The 19,882-nt window shown below is 32.1% G+C and overlaps 1 protein-coding gene across 1 annotated transcript; it reads left to right on the top strand.

Moving 5' to 3' along the window:
- Positions 1-4,494: 4,494 nt before the first annotated feature.
- LOC143074206 (sulfotransferase 1C4-like) lies at positions 4,495-19,571 on the top strand. The gene is made up of 5 exons (XM_076249756.1): positions 4,495-4,515; positions 5,992-6,042; positions 7,073-7,282; positions 8,533-8,850; positions 19,447-19,571. The coding sequence occupies exons 2-5, from the start codon at positions 6,009-6,011 to the stop codon at positions 19,569-19,571; spliced, it is 687 nt and encodes a 228-aa protein (XP_076105871.1). The 5' UTR covers positions 4,495-4,515; positions 5,992-6,008.
- Positions 19,572-19,882: the final 311 nt, after the last annotated feature.

The following is a 19,882-nucleotide window of genomic DNA, read 5'->3' as shown; positions in this document are numbered from 1 at the left end:
GTCAAGGAGGATTATTCATTTTTAACATTAAAACATCGTACCGTCGCTACCTTTCCCTCTCTCATACGTATCCGTTACAGGAAAATTGCAAGGTTATTACGATCACGAGGAACATTTCGTCGAGACGTCATCTTGGACACAATTCATGGTTAACCACAGAGTGAGTTAATTATATAACATTGTATTTAAAGCCTTCAAATTGCCTTTCGTATGATTGAACCTTTTCTCCGTGAAATACTGGAAATGTAACCGTTCTTGAAAGTACAACATTTTCTCGGATTCAACGGACTGTGCTATCAATTATTTTGGACATTTCATACACTAGAAACATTAATTCAACACATTGTAAAATTTTATTTTATTTGTTTTTCAGCTTTTTACCATTTTTTAGATTGGTTTGAGCACCTGATAGTCTTGTTGCTTGAGCCCAATCGTCGGTTAAACTTAATGGTCAGGCCATTACAACTACAATGATCAAGCTAAAAAAGGAAGGTTTGAATTGATTTCTAGGGTTATGGTCATAACCCTAGAGAAAACAGGGGGCACACACAATACCTTATTTCTTAACGTTTTTATTTGTTTTACCATTTTCAATGGGGGTTAATATAAAATCTTGAATTCTTGGGGATCTTTTTAATAAGGGTGAATCTAATCGTGTATTTATTTTTGTGATTTTGAGCCCGGTTTTTTAATTGGTCCGCATTGGTTTATAGCCCTGTGTATAAATAAGGCAGTAGTGGCGTTTCAATTAAATGAACAGGGACATAACAATTGAGAGTTTAGCTGTGTTTTAGGTAACCTACAATGATATATGGAATTTGCCATCATTGTTTTTCTTTGAGTTTAGTCACAACTCGTGGGCATGATAGCTCTCTGCTTTAGAATCAGTCTTTGTATAGATTTAGAGTTGATTTCATGGAAAGATCTTACATGTCTTAGTTGATATAAATCTGTCATCAAAGTTTATGTAGCTTAGTTTGAGCCTTTACACAATTGTCGTTTAAAATCATTTAAAATATTGGATCTCGAACTACCTTAAGGATAGACAGAGAAGAAACTATATATAAGTCCAATGAAAACAGAGAATACAATGGCTAATGTATGATCTAATATGAATTTAAAATTGAATTGGTAGAAGGAACTATGTCGTTAATAAGGATATGAAATAAAAAACGAATGGAAACTTTTGTCTGAATCATAAACAAGCGTACCAGGTACAAAAAATGTCAAAATAAGTGAACTTAAATATTGAAGCATTATCTTTTTCTTTATGTTTTTAGTATCATTGATCCATTATTATTGATAATAAAAAAAATCCAATACCAGACGTGTAAAAATTTCTTTGCAGAAAACCTAAACGCAGCTTTTTCAACATTAAATGATTGTACTATCAAATTTGTAATAAGAACTTATTTTATGATGATAATATAACGTTATATCAAATGGCAATTTTTAAAACCCGTAAGGATTCTCAGCACAATGAATAATAATCTTAACCTAAGATGTCATGTTAAAAGAATAAATATTTACATTATTGACATGTGTTTCTACAAAGTCTAATATGTTGTAAAAAATAGCTTTCTTGGCCGAAATATTACTTATATCTGTTCTTATATATATAGAATAAAACATGACAAAATCCGTATCGCATGCTGTATCACCACTAGAAACCAATATCAGTCCCGAATATGTAGAACTCAAATCTATTGCGGGTTCCAAATATATGTCAGATTTCTAATGTGTGGCAAATATTACAAACGTCAAACAAATCAAACCTTTGGCAGACTTTTGTTTTTCCAAATCAATTGCATATTCAAGTGAATAACGCAATATTACATCGTTACGCCGAAAACGATTGCGGAGCTCATTTATATTTGAACACGATTCCAGATGAAAGTAGTTCCCTCGACAACAATTTGCAGATGATTTAAAGGAAGATGTGACCTATTATTTCGAAAAGGGACGAAATGTGCTGTACCGGCCAAAACCTGCGATGAACAAAAAAGATGTATTAACGATGAAATAAATATTATTTAAAAATTCAAACTGTTCATTTTTATTTATTTATTAAAATGTGTTCTTGTTTGTTAAGGGACTTACTAGTTGGATTGATAAATGGTTTAAATACATCATGTACATGTAGGTCAATAATTATATATTTTTGTCAAATTTTTACGGGGCACATCATTTCAATCCTAAAGTCTGTATTGAGGTATATGAATTTATCATTTTTAAAAAAGAAATTGGTTACCATCACGATTTGGTTGACCATTATTGAATGTTTATTTCACAAATGTGTATAGACAAGTCGTACATTTCCACCTGTTAAAACAAGTCATTGGTCGTTTATATACTGCATGGTTTTCTATTTGCACCAATTTGCCATAGATTTGGAAACAACAAAAATCCGCCATAGATTAGGAAATTACAAAAATTGAATATTATTAAGATTGTAAAACATCTGCCATAGATTTGGGATGACATGACGCCACATTTGCCATAAATTAGGAATCTGTCATAGATTTGGAACCCACCATAGATTTGATTCCCCTCCTACATACATAAGATTTATGATAAATATTCAAAAAGACAACTACTTAAAAAACTATGCTGCATAAGACGATATATCGCATATGATACTCCTCAACGAAAGGTCACACTATACATTGCTTTATAGCTTCAACCAACAAATGTCTTTGTTTATCAATTTCAATTTAGGATACAAAGGATTTAATTTAACATTAGAAACTCTATAATATTATCATGATCACATGACTTCGAGTTTGAAAGACTGTTTTTCGTAAGTATTCGGGCGTTTTTCAATAAAAACGTATTTTCTTGTCCCAGCCACTTTAAAAAAAATGTGTTTGATCTTTGCAAGTATTTTTTTGTGCAGTCAGTACATTGAATTAGATTTAACATTTTTAAGCAAAGAAACAGTTTATTTTTAGAGGGATTGATAAGATATTGACTCCTGAATGGTCCAAAACAACCAAAATGGCATGTCCCTAGACCGCCTGTTCAACATTCATACTCTAAAATATCGTAAAAAAATGAAGAAATAAATGTTATTTTTACTTTACATAAGTTCTTTAATAATTCAAAAGTATGTTCAGAGCCAACATATGTTAATGCACAGCTTTCAATATAGGATTTTTAATTTCAGAAGGTATGTCCCTCACCAAATGTCCACTACGAAACGAAGTCATTAAAATTTGCCAATAAACAGTTTTATAAAATCAATGTAATTTTTGTTTGCAAGAGATATAAACATTAGGGTCCTACAAAAGAAGTGATGCTTTTATAACGGCAATTAAATTGCTGGTAAGAAAAATTGAGCACATCAAATGGACCAGAGTGATATCGTATTTTTGTTAATGTCCACTACGAAACGGGTCAAATCTCCATCAGTATCTGGTTTTAAAATTATGAAAAAAATATCAGTGTACAGCTTAATAAATGCTTTGATGAATACAATCAGTCTTGTGACTATTGCAATATAGGGATTGTGGGAAAAAAATAAAACATGCGAATACGTCCCCTACGAAACAAGTTTGGGAGAAAAACGTTTCGTAGTGGACACTACCACTACCATGCAGTCTTTTTAAAATCTTTTTTCAATTATATTCCTACAAAACAAATAACAAGGGTAAGTTTCGTGTAATTTTTATTATGTTTTTATTAACATATAATAGGGTTGATGTCAAGTACGAAACTTTTTGTCCAATACGAAACGGTTTTGTCCACTACGAAACGCATCAAAATGTCCACTACGTAACATGAGTTGTACCTTCATATATGTGAAGTACTGTCTAATCTTTATCTATAAAAATGGTTTTCCAATTCAGAAAAAAATGAGATTTTTCTAGTATTTAAAGTAAACAAACTGGAATGTCTATAGGAACATTTAAAATTGCAAAAAAAATGTGTGTTTAGAAGAAGTTTCGTAGGGGACTTACGAAACAGTACACAAATTATGAAAATAATATCATTTTAAAGAATATTTAAGATTGCACTTTTTGTTTACAAACAGGTCTATAATAGAGGTATTCAAAATAACTCTTGAAATTAAATTTTAGACTTGTTGATTTTCCATTTGTTTTAGGTCTGAAAGATACGCTTTTATTGAAAAACGCCCCTTCACATTTGAATTGTAATTCGTCGTTTTCTGACAGAGTGAATAAGGCGTCAGAATTATATTTTAGAAAATCACACCTGTCCAGTATTTCATCAAAATATGTCAGTTAAAAACCATAAATCCAGGTAAAATAAACGCATTAATATTATAGGAATAAAATAATGTAAATTGTCGACTTGTCGTATTGATCACAGATAATGACAGATAGGTCACTGACCTAAATATAAAAGACACGTACAACACATGTTTTATTTTTAGACTAAATATCTATTTTTAGATACAGTTATCGGTACGACATATATGACTATATGGATAACACAGTTCAAAATCTGTACACAAAAGTAGACAAAATCTGCTATACACGATAAACCACCATTGTACTATCTTCCAGTAATGACGGTTTGATAGATACTGTTAAGCTTTTAAGCTATAATTCGAGTGTTTCTCTGTCCTATATGTTCACCCATCAATTTGTATTGTAATCCTATCATGTAATGTTGTCATTTTAATGTTATATTTAACATTGCCATAAAAGCGGGAGGTTTTGGCATACCAGTTTCAACCTACCATTTTTATTACTAAAATGTCCGGTACAAAGTCAGGAAAATGGCCATTGTTATAGAATAGTTCGTTTCTCTGTTTTAATGTTGTTCTTCTTTTGTGTCGTAGTTCTCATCTTATATTTAATGTGTTTCTCTCAGTTTTAGTTTGTAACCCGGATTTGCTTTATTCTCAATCTATTTATGACTTTCGGACAGCATTACTACTGTTGCCTTTATTTGAAATCAGTTACTTATTGTTGTCCATTCGTTTTTTATTTGTTTTGTCATTTGAATTTTCCATGTGATTAGGAACTTTCCGATTTGATTTTCCTCTGAGTTCAGTATGTTTGTGATTTTACTTTTTACTATACAAGAGGGTCTGGATGGAGTGTACAAAACAAGGAATATTGGGTAAAATATGCAGAATAGACGACAAAAAAAAGAAAGAAAACAAAAGAGAGGAAATAGAGATTAACTTATTGCTCAATTATAAATAATAGATAATAATGGGCAAAATCAATTAAAAATTAAATACTACTACAGAATACAGTAAAACGAAAAAAAAATTAAAGAATATCGAAATGAAGAAAGTCAGACACCCCATTTGGACAAGTATACAATAAAAAATTAATGTTGCCTTCCTTAATAAGAATTAAAAAGAATTTAGTAGTCCATACTGGATTTGAACGGTTAGCTTAACGTCATTTGGTGAATATAAATTTGTCTCATTAGCTACCAATCACAATCTTTTTGTTTTACAATGAAAAAAAAGGAAGATGGAGATGCAACGCCTTTCGTCATTTTATACCAGGGAACATACAATATGATTGTTATCATTTCAAAAAAGAATAACTTCAGAGATTAATTAAACTTAAAAAAAAATCAGTAAGTCTTAGTAAAACTATATTTTTCTTGTACCTTCATATTATCTATACTACCGAGTTAAAAAAAACGTGGAATTCAAACTTGAAGTACGAATCTAATACTGTAAATGATGCCACTAAATAAAAGCAACAGTAGTATACCGCTGTTCGAAATTCATAAATCGGAAACAACTCCGTGTTAAAACTAAAACTGAGGGAAACACATCAAACATATTAGAGGAGAACAACTACAGAAACACCAAAATTCAGCACACAAAGAAACAAACTATAAGATAACAATAGCATTTCACAGTACATTATTTCGAAATACTTATAAGAACTGTAGATATAGAGCTATATTTTCAAATCTTAAAAGTTTCAAAAAAAGTTTCAATTTAAGTGCAGAAAAAGCTGTGATATATTTTTATTGGTATATTTTTTACAACAGGGTCCTTATAGAGAAACATGGCCACTCCACCAGTGGGTCGATATAAAATAGGTACGTAAATGTAGATCATTTTCGAGGAACAAGGCCATTCAACCATGAGGTCGATATAAAAAAGGTCGGTAAATGTAGGTCGTTATAGAGAAACATTGCCTCTCCACCAGGAGGTCGAAATAAAACAGATCAGTAAAAGTAGGTCAATATAGACAAACATGGCCGTTCCATCGATATACAATTGGTGCGTAAGTATAGGTCGTTACAGAGAAACTTGGCCGCTCCACTCAGGGTTGAGTTCAATATCGTAGCAGCTACGTAGCTGCTATCAATATATATATAACAACTTTTCTATAGCTACACGTCTAATAGTCAAAATCTACGCAGCATTAAGTAGCCGCTACGATATTGAACGCAGCCCAGTAGACAAAAATCTACGTACATGCAGCACAACGTAGCCGCTACGATATTGAACTCAACCCAGTAGACAAAAATCTACGTACATGTAGCACTACGTAGCTGCTACGATATTGAACGGCAACACTGTTATTAATTTCATATTTTGATTTTAATTGCCCATTTCAACAACACAAACTGGGGTGCTAAATGTAGATCTTTTTCTGTTCTGTGCTAAGTAGTTTTTACTGTTGTGTGCGCGTGTGTGTGTGTGGTCTCAAACATTTAACGATCATTGAATGTCTATAACACATTCTAACACATTTGCCGAAGTTTGCCGATTCGGTTATTTCAAAGTCATGCACGTCGCGTGACCACGGAAATAAGGGTTGCTATCAATATCGTAGCGGCTACGTAGTGCTACGTAGATTTTTCCCTAGCTGCCAAAAATATCTATGTAGAAGCTATAGGCTACCTACTCGTTAAGTAGACAAAAATCTACGTAGCACTACGTAGCCGCCACGATATTGAACACAACCCAGTATCACACGATTTCTTAAGGCCAAGGTCAACAAGATTTGCTTTTAATTGAGTCACTCCTTGAAGATAATTTCGTTATATATCAAATATTGTATTGATCGAAATTATGTAAAGATATATTTAAATAAAAGAAACTTATTACGTTATTACTCAGGACCAATAACAGAGAAAGACACAGTGATTGAGTATGCCATAACACCAAGAAATACAGTAAAGTCCCTTCAAGTAGGAGATGCTATTCAACATTTAGCACCAGGATCAGAGGACAGCAGCTTCTTACCTGACATCCGGGAAATACTGCCTCTTATACAGGACATGCCGGTTTATGATGACGATGTATTTATAATTGCACATGCTAAAACAGGTAAGTTATACTTTATACAAAAAATATGTATCACGCGTTCTATTTATGACGTAAAATTAAACATCTACTATATTTGTTGTTTTACTATTTGCAGTGAAAATAGATCAATTTTCATAGTTTGTATTTTTTTTTTTGGGGGGGGGATGTTATATGAATGTAAATGAATCATTAAAATACAACCAAGTTTCAATAAAAAACAAACAACTGTTGGTATCCACTTGTATCAATGTTATTGTTGATTTTCACAAGTAGCTTATGTCGGTGAAGAATAAAAACAAGCCTTTATTAGATTATAGTCAGCTATTAAAGGACCCGACATGACAACTTTTGAAACAATTCAAATGAGAAAACCACGAACATGATATCTGACAAAATAATAAACGAAAATCAAATATGATAACTAGCAATCCACGACAACCATCTGTGCATTGCCGAAATAGTCAGGGTCAAGGAGTCATTTGAACTGGTGGGTTAATCAGGATAAAAATACAAACTTGTACAAAATGTTGTACCTGCATGTATGCCGTAAATACACTGCATAATAGTAGCTCTCCAGATAAAAGGTATTGGTAGTATATGCGGTTTCAATATTCCGTTGTTTTTTTATATACTTCTTGGAGTATTTAGTGCTTCTTTTGTGACTGTTTTGGATGTATTCTCAAGTATATTATTATTATTACAAACATTTTTGGGTAGATTATCAGACCGATAAGCAGAGATTGCATTGGACCTTCCAAGCAAACAAGTATTTTTAACATTTTGAATACAAATATCAGCTTTAAACTCATGAATATGAAGTTTAGAGAGCCATGTGATTTGTTTGCATTGTCAACTTTGAACTTGTATTGATTTGTCTAAATCTGACACGTTAAATATGGGATTTTATTCCACTCTGTAAAAACATTACATATCCCGTTTTGTCATATATATAAACACTTCATGAAGATAGAAAACGCAGATACAAGATGAATTTGAAAACATTGTATTCATTGTATTTTGTCTTTTTTGTTTACGCATCGTTGTAAATATAATGGAATTTGATGCGACTGTCATACAGAGGTTTAGCGCTATGAAACAAGGTTCAATCTACCATTTTCTACATTTGAAAATGCCTGGAGTATGACAATTGTTGACCAGTCGTTTGATGTGTTTTATCATTTAATTTTGCCATTTAATTAGGAACTTTCCGTTTTGAATTTTCCTCGGAGTTCAGTATTTGTGTGATTTTACTTTTTTCTTACTCTTTACAGGAACTCATTGGACATGGGAGATCGTTAACATGCTGATGAAAGGTTCAACAGACTACGAGAAGATGTCAAAAGCTAGAAGACAGCTAGAGCTCCATTACCCTGACGAATTCACAGACATGCCGAGACCTCGTGTCTTCAATTCGCATCTCCTTTTACATCATAATCCTAAGCAAGCTATTGCAAAGAAGTGTAAAGTTATTGTGGTTCAGAGAAATCCAAAAGATACAGTTGTGTCTTTGTTTTACCACATGAAGGCTTCCGGGTCGTTTGATGCTGAAACTACATTTAGTGAATTCCTGTCAGCATGGTTAAAGCTAGGTGATAATTTGATAATTAACAATGTGCACCATCTTTTAATTTACAATGTGCACCATCTTTTAATTAATAATGTGCACCCTCTTAAGATTAAGGTAGCACAATACAAAGATTTTTCATCCCCAATCAGACACATTTAAACTGATGTAATTCCACTCATCTTTCTTTAAATTTTATAAATGAGGTACCAAAAGAAAGGAGAAGGATTAATCTTTCAAGCTGTGTAGTACAAGAATCTATAAAATATTTTGGGATGCTATGAAGAACAAAGACGCTAAATTCATTCAAATGTGGACATCACAATATAGCAACTAATTACATAATAATTAATTATGTAATAATTATGTCATAATGAAATTATAACAATTTGAAAAATTAATCTTTCTTCTTTCTTTTGGTACCTCGTTTATAAAATATAAAGAAGGATGAAATGAATTACATCCGTTTAAAGTTGTCTGATTGGGAGTGAAAAAATCTTTGTATTGTGCTACCTTAACAATGTGCACCATCTGTTACGAGACCGATTTTGTCCTTTTCGAAATCGTTACATTTTAACTGAGTCTGGAATCACATTACAGTTAATGCAAGCGTATTAGAAGATGTACTCCTTCGATTCAAATGAATTAATGTGTATATCGGAAATTTGTATACTAGGTTAAGATATGCTACTGTTAAAATTGGGAATGGAAATAGGGGATGTGTCAAAGAGACAACAACCCCACCGATGAGCAGTCGAAGACCACCAATGGGCCTTTACTTTATGACATTGTTTAATTTTAAAATGTCCGTCAGAATAGTTATCAAAAGTACCAGGATTATAATTTTATACGCCAGACGCGCGTTTCGTCTACAGAAGACTCATCAGTGACGCTCAGATCAAAATAGTTAAAAAGCCAAATCAATACAAAGTTGAAGAGCATTGAGGATCCAAAATTCCAAAAAGTTGTGCCAAATACGGCTAAGGTAATCTACTCCTGGGGTAAGAAAATCCTTAGTTTTTCAAAAATTCAAGGTTTTGTAAACAGAAAATTTATAAAAATGACCATATAATTGATATTCATGTCAACACCGAAGTGCTGACTACTGGGCTGGTGATACCCTCGGGGACGAAACGTCCACCAGCAGTGGCATCGACCCAGTGGTGTAAATAGTTATCAAAAGTACCAGGATTATAATTTTATACGCCAGACGCGCGTTTCGTCTACAGAAGACTCATCAGTGACGCTCAGATCAAAATAGTTAAAAAGCCAAATCAATACAAAGTTGAAGAGCATTGAGGATCCAAAATTCCAAAAGGTTAAGCCAAATACGGCTAAGGTAATCTACTCCTGGGGTAAGAAAATCCTTAGTTTTTCGAAAAATTCAAGGTTTTGTAAACAGAAAATTTATAAAAATGACCATATAATTGATATTCATGTCAACACCGAAGTGCTGACTACTGGGCTGGTGATACCCTCGGGGACGAAACGTCCACCAGCAGTGGCATCGACCCAGTGGTGTAAATAGTAATCAAAAGTACCAGGATTATAATTTTATATCCTCAATTTGAAAATGACCGTCAAGAAATATCTTTAATTAAAGAAAATCTAAAGCATGACCGTCTGCTTTCCGAACTTTCCCAAAATTCTAAATATATTTTATACATTTTAACGATTGATTGCCGGCCGGGTCTTTCTTTCGAAATTGCCCTGATTTATGAGATTATAGATATAATATACAAAAGTTATTGGGTGTTTTGTTAAAACCAAAGTTCATCCCAATATGAATATGCGAGCTGAGCAAACAAGGAAATATCGAGACATTTATTGCTTGAAACATATGTTCAACGATTTGACAAATCACGATACACGTCTGACTCAGTGCAACATGTGCAAGAAGGCCATTTCCATGTTTTGACGATATATTAATTGATTGAATATTTGGCGTAATGATACTGAAAACAATACTCAGACCACTTGGCTTCTACCAGGGCATAGCACTTTTTAAGAACAAACGACCGAATTCTGTTTCATCTGTTTACTTAATATGTCATGTTTGTCAATGGTCATTGTCTTATATGCCTTAATTTTTTTCATCAACAGAAAAAAATGTGGTAAGATACTATGGCATCTTTTCACTTTTAACAACTTTTCTTCATAACAGAAAATATTCCATGAACATTTTTATCTACTCAAAGAGTCAATACTCAATTTATACAAATTTCTAATGTTTAAGTGAGATACTACGACGGGTGTCATTATTGGAGACGAAACTGACCTACTTCTTTTGATGCAACTAAGCATAACTTTATGTTTATGGCGAGACATGTGCAGTTGAATTTTGATTTTTATGCTCTACCTAAGTGCATTATAATTTTCGCTCTGTGCGTCCGTTGGTTTGTCCGTCCGTCCGGCTGTCTGTCTGTTCGTCTATCTTTCGCACTTCAAGTTAATGTTTTGGTCAAGGTAGTGTTTGATGAAGTTGGAGTCCAATCAACTTGAAACTTCCCTATGATATGAGCTTTCTAATATCAATGCCAAATTAGCGTTTTGACCCACAATTTTACGGTCCGCTGAACATAGAAAATGATAGTGCGACTGGAGTATATCCGTATAGTATGAACACATTCTTGTTCCTTGTACTGTTTTGTGGACGGTTTGCCTTCGTTAGAATGTCCCGCGGTCTGCGTCTTTTTTCAACTTTTGATTTATTATCGGCCCTTGATATTTTTTGACATTCAATGCAGTTATCATGCTTGTTTTTAAATAAATGTAGTTATAATTAGTCTTTTAATTACGAAGATATGAAATCTGTAAGGCATTAATTTTGAATACACCTTTTTTACAGGTGACGTAGTTGATGTATACATACAAACCTCAACAAGTAGTTGGATTTCCTTTGGTAATGCATTGTATCCTTCTGTTTTTCATGTTTATTGGCTGGGCATGAGTTGTTTTATCTCTAAAAGTTTTCTGAGGAATATCGTTTTACACTATAGGATTAATTTGAATCTATAACAATACATTTGTAGGGAAAAAAAAACTACAAAAATATCTTGTTCTCATTTAAATGAATGTTTTGTGTTTATTATTTAATTTAAGTACCGGTCTTTGTAAGAATCATGCAGGTTCCTGTTGATGGGCGATTCTTGACCCCTCTTCAAATGTCTTTATATTTTGTTTATGAGGAGGCAATGGTATGAAAATAAGTTTCATGTATTATTTTTTTTCTTTTGAACCTTGGTTGCCATGGAAACCATCTGTACAAAATTTTGCCTAAATACGTCCATAAGTAGCCTTTGAAAATTGAAATATAAGGGGTTTTAAAGAAACATAGAAATAAAGTTAATCAATACAAACAATAGATATATTTACAGTATTGACAAACAAAACCCCAAACTATATAAAAACGTTAAAATTTTGAATTTACTAAATAATTTGTTTCCATAGCAACCATTTGAAAATGTGTTAAAATTCGAAAGTGAAAAATTTCAAAAACTCTTAAATTTTAAATCTGTTTATCTCCCAAGACCAACAATACCATGACATGTCATTGACAAATTTTGAAAGACCACATTCTATATATTAATAAAATAAAAAGAAAGTCGTGTGGTTTTTTTTTCTTTAGAAAATTAATTTTAGTAAAAAATTGTCAATTTTCACCAAAATTCAGTTTCCAAACAGATGAATACTGAAACATTTTGAACCTAAAAAGCTAAAACATTCCATTCATACGTGCATTTCTGACACAAATTTGGTTATCATAAATGAGAATATATGATTGATAGAGATATTTTGGTAGAGAAGGATTTTTTTCCTCTCTGGGCATGGTGCCCCCTCCCCCTATTTTTCAAAATTCAAAAAAAATATAAAACATTTATAAGATGGAATTCAATTGTGAACATTTTGAGCATTAAAACATGAAATTTCTTCAAAGGGAAATAGCAATAATAGAACCCCCTACACCATTTTTATATATTAAGATCTTTTTTTAGAAATGGGGAATGTGTCAAAGAGACAACAACCCAAACAAACAACAGAAAATAGCCGAAAGGCTGAAGACTGAATGAAGGATAGCTGCGTCCCTAATTACACTTGTTTTGTGCAAATTGAAATTTAAAATCTTTAAGTGCTATTTCTTGGTCTTTAAAATTGACTCTGTCCTAGTTTTATTTAAAATTATGTAAAAAAAAAATAGTCTTAGACTGTCTTTAAATTTTAACTCTAAACAACAGGCTCTAATCTAAAGAGCATGAATCGATCACCTGTAATTTTTTTGTTAAATCTTTTATCAATGATTATTTGTGCCTTTTAATATATATCAATGAGTGGCTTTAAACTTCCATTTAATTAATTGTTCTTTGTATCTGTCATTTTACCCCTATGTTCCATTTTAGCCATAGTAGCTAAGTTTCTTGAAGTACAATGAAATAAAATACAAAATTTATACAAGATACTCCCAAGTTGGGCTGAAATTGATTTAGCATATTCAGAAGAAGATTTTTTTTAAAGTAAGCAAACTAGATGGACAAATTGTGAAAAAAATCTTTAAAGGACTATAACTCCAGAATGATTCAATTGACAATTTTGGTCATATAAACTTATTTGTAGATCTTACTTTGCTGAAAGTTGTGCTATTTACAGTTTATCTTTGTCATTAATATTATTCAAGATAATAACAAAAAACTGCAAAATTTCCGTACCAATTAACATTTTAGTGGCAGCAACCAAACAATGGGTTGTTAGATTCATCTGAAAATTTGCTCTTAAGGCTTTAGTGTTTGAGATATAAGCTACACACTGCATTTTACCCCTATGTTCTATTTTTACCCATGGCGGCCATGTTTTTTTTACAAAATTGAAAATAAAACACAAACTTTATTCTAGATATCCTAAGGCTAATTCAGTTTAAGTTTTACTGGAATTGGTTCAGTAGTTTCAGTGGAAATGTTTCAAATATTTAACACCGGACAGACGACAACGGACGCCAAGTGATGGCAAATTTCACAGTTCATTTGAAACGGTGAGCTAAAAAACCTACGTCCGTTCTATTAGAAATAAACTGAAAATAAAAAATTAAAAACTTGTACCATCGAGAGCGCTAACGAGGCCACTTTCCATAAATTATAATATTTTTAAGGGTCATAACTATTTTAAAAAAGTCCATTGTCCATCATTAAAGAACTTATACGAGATATTGTTGATATTAAACTAGTGTACAAGTTTTATTAAAAATCTGGCAAGAATTGTACCTGTGGGAGCGCTAACGGGGCTATTTTCCATAAATTTATTATTTTCAAGGGTTATTACTGTTTTTTTTTATAAAAGTCGATTGGCCACCAATATATAACTTGTACATGTGCGAGCGCTGCAAGGAGCGGACAGACAAACACACGGACAGCCAGATGGACACAAGGACGGATGGCAATCAAAATTTTAAGCAGACCATGTTTAAAATTAAAAACAAAAAGTTCTAATTTCAATTTTTTTATTTATAAAAATACTATTTTTGATAAAACAAAAATAAAAAAAATCAAATATTTTTTTTTTGTCTTTAGACAGTGGTTTTGATAAGAAAATAACTCTCTGTAAAGATTAGACCAATGGGAAAGTTTTAAGCTTGGTAAAGTGTATCCAATTTCATTGTCTATGGAAAATACATTGCCTTGTATCGTTTTTTTTGTGGACTAGTATACTATTGCGCAGAGTCAGATTATGTACACATAATGGCTATTACTATTTACCTCCCATGTAAATCGACATGTATCGAAACCTTTATGCAAACACTTATGTGTCACTATGTCAATTTAACTGGGTTAAAATTGAAATTGAAGAAGAACTACAGAACCTTTCTTTCTATTCTAATATATAATAATCTAACTTATGTAAAAGATTTGAAATAAATGCAGGTCACAGATGATGCTCCCGCTTGCATATCATAAAAGTTATAAACCGACATAACTGAAGAACAGTAAAAGTGACACTTACCACTTGTGTACTAACTTTTATGGTGATAAGTATTGTGTAAAAGTTTCATAACATTTTGTTGAGGCAAACTAAAGAAAGAGAACAGAAACCAACTTTGGGACATACTGACGGACGGACAAGGGTTAACCTGAATGCCCCCACAAAATAATTCAGCAGCTTTTTTCCTCTATAAAGAGGCATTGCATAGAACAGTGAAAGTGACACCACCAAAATTCAAAGTTGATCTGTATTTGGTGGTTTTAAGCATTGTGTATAATTTTAATAACATCTGGTAAAGACAAACTAAAGTTAGAGAACAGAAACGGAAAATTCAGCAATATTTCTATTTGTAAAGGGGCATAACTCTTTGACGGTTTAAGTGACACCACCAAAATTCAAACTTAGTCTGTGTTTTATGGTAATAAGCAATGTGATTAAGTTTCATTATATTTGGTTTAGGCAAACTAAAGATAGAGAACAGAAACCAACTTTGGGACATATTGACGGACGGACAAGGGTAAACTAAATGCCCACTCCGCCACTGCGGGGGCATAAAAATGTGTAAATATAACAATTGATTAAATTAGGCAAAATTCAATGAATGGTCATTGCACATGGTTGTCATAAAGGTTTGAGAATCAAAACAGTATATAATAGTAAGGACCAGCAAAGGAGTAGGTCCAGTAAGACCCCTTTTTGGCCCCAACTAAAGCAGTTTTACAAAATATTAAATTGTAATCTTTTAGCCTATTTATTGGACAATAGAATGCTTCTGCTACATAAATATGGGCTGTCTTTTTACAATATAATGCACATATATCGGGAACTAGCACCATTAAGTCATGCTAAATTACGAAAATCTTCACAATTCTAGCATTTTAGTTAAATTTTAGACGGTTTCCGTGAAAAAGGAAAGTGGCCGCATTCGTGTTCATCCTGAATATTGAAATGTAAGTTGTATTTGAAGATAATACATAACATATATAAAGTTTGAGGATGAACACGGATGTGGCCACTTTCATTTTTGACAAAAACCATATGAAAAGTGACATTTTTCGGCATATTTGGTAGATTTTTTTATATTTGAGTTTAAATCGATTCGTTTTTAATGACTAAATTAGTTAAAATCTTTCACATAAACTAATTGAATCAAATGAAATAGACACTTTAGTGTTTAAAAAGAGGTCAAAATCTTTCGTCAGATGAACCTGAAATTTGAGGCCAAAATCGGTCCTTACCGGACCTACTCCTTTTCCTCAAGGCCACAAGAAAAATATGTTTTGAGAACCATAAAAAAATCGATTATTCTGCCGTATACAAATAATAATTCAGTTGTGTTTTAAAAAAAAATAATAGACAAACTGTCCTTTTCCACAATATACAATAGAAACATTGACAAATTCTTGCACAATTTAATGTAGATCGTTGGTATATTTTTCCTCAGAAAGAACATGAAGAATTTGTATGCCCCCACAGTAGCAAAGGGGGCATTAAGTTGTACCCTTGTCCGTAAGTACGTCCGTTCCAGATGTTAACCCTATACAAATGGAAAAAAATGCTGACTTTTTTGTTTCCGTTCTCTAACTTAAGTTCATGAAGTTTGCCACAACCAAATGTTTTGAAACTTATACACAATGCGTATTCTCTCTTTTTCGTCTGTCTGACATAGTTCATCTTACCCTGACCTCATTTTCTTAGAACATTGATAATGTTAAGTTAATATGATACTGGTATTAAAATCTTTACATAACATTTACAGAGTTTCAAAAGTAATTCAATGATAAATAAAACCAACCAGACATTTCAGGGTGAGCCTTCTTGCTTAGCAGATCTTAGTCTAGGGTTATAAAGTTGTTAAAGAAACAATCTGTTTCAAAAACCAACAATGAGTTGCATTAAATTGTTCCTGTAACTTCTTTATAGACATTTTGAAAGAGAAATTATCCTGAGTTTTTTTTTTTTTAAACGTTCATTAAGATTTGTTTTATAGATAATCATGTTATGCTCATTGTTGAAGGATATACGGTGACCTGTGGTTGTTTATTTCTATGTCTTTGCTCTCTGGTGGAGAGTTAATTGTCTCATTGACAATTACAACACATCGTCTTATTTGTATACATAGACTTACTAGTAATTAAGTTTTGGATTCAACATTATTCTTTTTCACTGACAGCATCTGTCTTAGATACGACAACGGGTTATGCGTATTACATTTGTTTTTTAAACTTCTGAGAAATCTTACATATAAGATTGAAGGGAGGGGGTACATATGCTGCCCTCAACTTTAGAAGTTGTGTTATGCTTAAATTCTTAAAATACTTAGTTCACAAGTAAACACAATGAGATACCACATTTTTCAACAAATTTTATAATTTTGAAAAAAAAAAAAAAAAAATCAAAAAAAAAGGGGGGTGCACCATACCCAGAGTGATGATTTTTCATTTTGTACAAGTATATCTTCATTTATCATATATTCTGGTTTGAAATTAACAAATGTGTGTCAGAATTGCCCATAGAAAAGGAATATTTTAGCTTTTTAAGTTACTAAATGTTTGATTATTCATCTGATTGTTAATCTGAATTTTGGTGAAAATTGACAATTTTTGACTAAATTTTTTTTTTAAAGGAAAAAAAACGCACGACTTTCTTTTTATTTTATGAATATATAGAATGTGGTCAGGCAGAAGGTGATTCATGACATGTCACAGAAGTAATTTTTTTTGCCCTATATCATAAGAACTTTGGTAGATGAGTAAAATTCTGTCTTTATTTTCCCTGTATTATGCCCGTTGCCATGGTAACCATCAAATCAACATTTTGCCTGAATATGTGAAAAAAGACCCTTTTTGAAAATATAAAATAAGGGAATTTAAGTGATATAATCTATGTTTCTTTTAAAAGGAGGTAGACATGTGAAAAGGGGTAGTATTATTTAAAATCACGATTTCTAGACATGAATCTTTTAGAATTTGCTTAACATTCCTGTCAAACCTTTTCTCGGTTTATCTTTGACAAAAGGAGTTTTATTGTGCATTTTGCGTCTTCTGCAAAATTCCATTTATACACATAGTTATGTAAGTAAAACCGATCCGCTCGCCTGAAAACCGAAAGAATACCCCACATCGATCTTCCTTTTCTTCAAATATACTTTAATACATGTTACACTAATAATTTAGTAGTGTGCCATTAGACCATGCTTTGATTTAATTTAATAGCTCTGAATAAAAATAACTAAAATAAAACAAAAAGGAACAAAAAGCATGATAAAATTTCTTAAAATAGCGATAATTACAGTATCGCTATTTTAAGAAATTTTCCTTTGATCTTACTGACTGATAATTTCCTTTCTCAGCACAGTGGATATGAAAAAAGTAAAAACACAAAAATACTGAACTCCGAGGAAAATATTCATCTAGATACTATGTGAGCACGTGGTCATTGTCAATTAAATTAACAACTTCGTACGTCATAGGTAAAATTTCGATAAACAGATTATAATTGGCGGTACCGGCTCAAGAGAGAAAATCAATCTCATTGAGATGATCAACGATCGTTATCAATAAATATACATTAAGCAAATTGGACAAAACCTGTTATCTCATGTATTTAATTAAAACGTTTTTATTTTTTATCATCAATCTTACTCAATCATGATTATGCATTGTCCGTGTTTTTTTTTAAAGACTGATGTTTGTTCGATTTCTTTTGTTTTTCATGGTCGTATGTTTTTATTTCTGAATGCCTTTTCCTGCATGCTCCACCTGTCATTAATAGATGAAATAACTTTTATAACTGTATATACTGTATGCTCATTGTTTTAGATAAAACATGGATTTGTTTAAACCCCATTCTTTTAAATGCATTTTATATGTATCTAGCATTTCAATTTCATACTTAATCACCAATCAGTTTAAACAATGAACACAAACATGTTTAGTATACAGCTTTTTACAGAAACTATGCTTTACACTGGGTTGCGTTCAATATCGTAGCGGCTACACAGGGCTACGTAGATTTTTGACTACTGAACGTGTACGGTTTCACCTAGCTGTTATCTAGATCTACTTATTAGTTAGGCCAGCTTCACGTTCAGTAGTCAAAAGACTACGTAGCCCTATGTAGATCTATATAGATGTTACGATATTGAACGCAACCCTGTTCCCTTAAATCGTGTTTGAAAGACGTTAAGTTCACTTACAATGTGGCAATTATTAAAATCATCATTATATCACGATCCAATAAGTTGTCTTTAATGCCACTTCAACCACTCTTGGTTATATGGTGACTGTCAGATTTTATTTGTGGAGGAAGACCGAGTACTCTGAAAGAAACACAGACCTTCGGCAGGAAAATTGACATTCATAGTTAATTTAGATTGGATTTGAACGCACTTGTAACGTGTTGTGGGATTCGATATAATCACCTCATAGAGAACAAGCTAGTGATACAATGTGATAATGTAGATGATCTACGACACCACTTGGCCAGCAAAGACCCTATATCCCACTCCAAAGACGAATGTATATAAGTTGGAAAATCCATGCGTGAGTCAGCACATATCACATTTAAATCGCGTTGCTTAGTATAATTAACAAGCAAGAGGTATCTGGTCATTTTGTACTGGTACACTACTATTTATATTTTGTTATTGCAGGTGAAGTTGGAGACTGGAAGAACCATTTTACTGTTGCTGAAAATGAAGAATTTGACAGAATTTACAACGAAAGAATGAAAGACATTAAGTTCACTTACAAATATACATTAAAAACAGTCGATTGAGCAATACAACATCCTCGCATCGTTCTAAATGTTTTGTTTTACATATTCAAGGCAATATAGTGAAAGTTTGAACAATAAAATAAAGAAACCACTGATGGTTTTGTACTGTTCATGCATGTTTCCAAATAATTATGTGTTTTATTAATCATTCATTAATAGACTCATTCAATGCGTATATGCCTTTTTTTCACAAACTACTATTATATTGAAAAGTTTGGTCTTTTACTGAGAAAAATAGTAGTTGTTAACCCATCAATCGCCCCAACCCCCATGTTTCAGGCATAAAACATAAACAGTAGCACTCAAATCAA

This window comes from Mytilus galloprovincialis, chromosome 5, assembly GCF_965363235.1.
Source record: "Mytilus galloprovincialis chromosome 5, xbMytGall1.hap1.1, whole genome shotgun sequence".
Lineage (NCBI taxonomy): Eukaryota > Metazoa > Mollusca > Bivalvia > Mytilida > Mytilidae > Mytilus > Mytilus galloprovincialis.
The sequence above is the reverse complement of the archived record's forward strand: the minus strand, read 5'-3'. Positions and strand labels throughout refer to the sequence as shown.

Bases quoted from the DNA above. Each gene is read 5' to 3' on its own strand.
- LOC143074206 (XM_076249756.1), top strand. From the start codon at position 6,009: ATGGCCACTCCACCAGTGGGTCGATATAAAATAG. The intron at 7,283-8,532 runs GTAAGTTATACT...TACTCTTTACAG, and splicing joins AATTGCACATGCTAAAACAG to GAACTCATTGGACATGGGAG. The intron at 8,851-19,446 runs GTGATAATTTGA...TTGTTATTGCAG, and splicing joins GTCAGCATGGTTAAAGCTAG to GTGAAGTTGGAGACTGGAAG.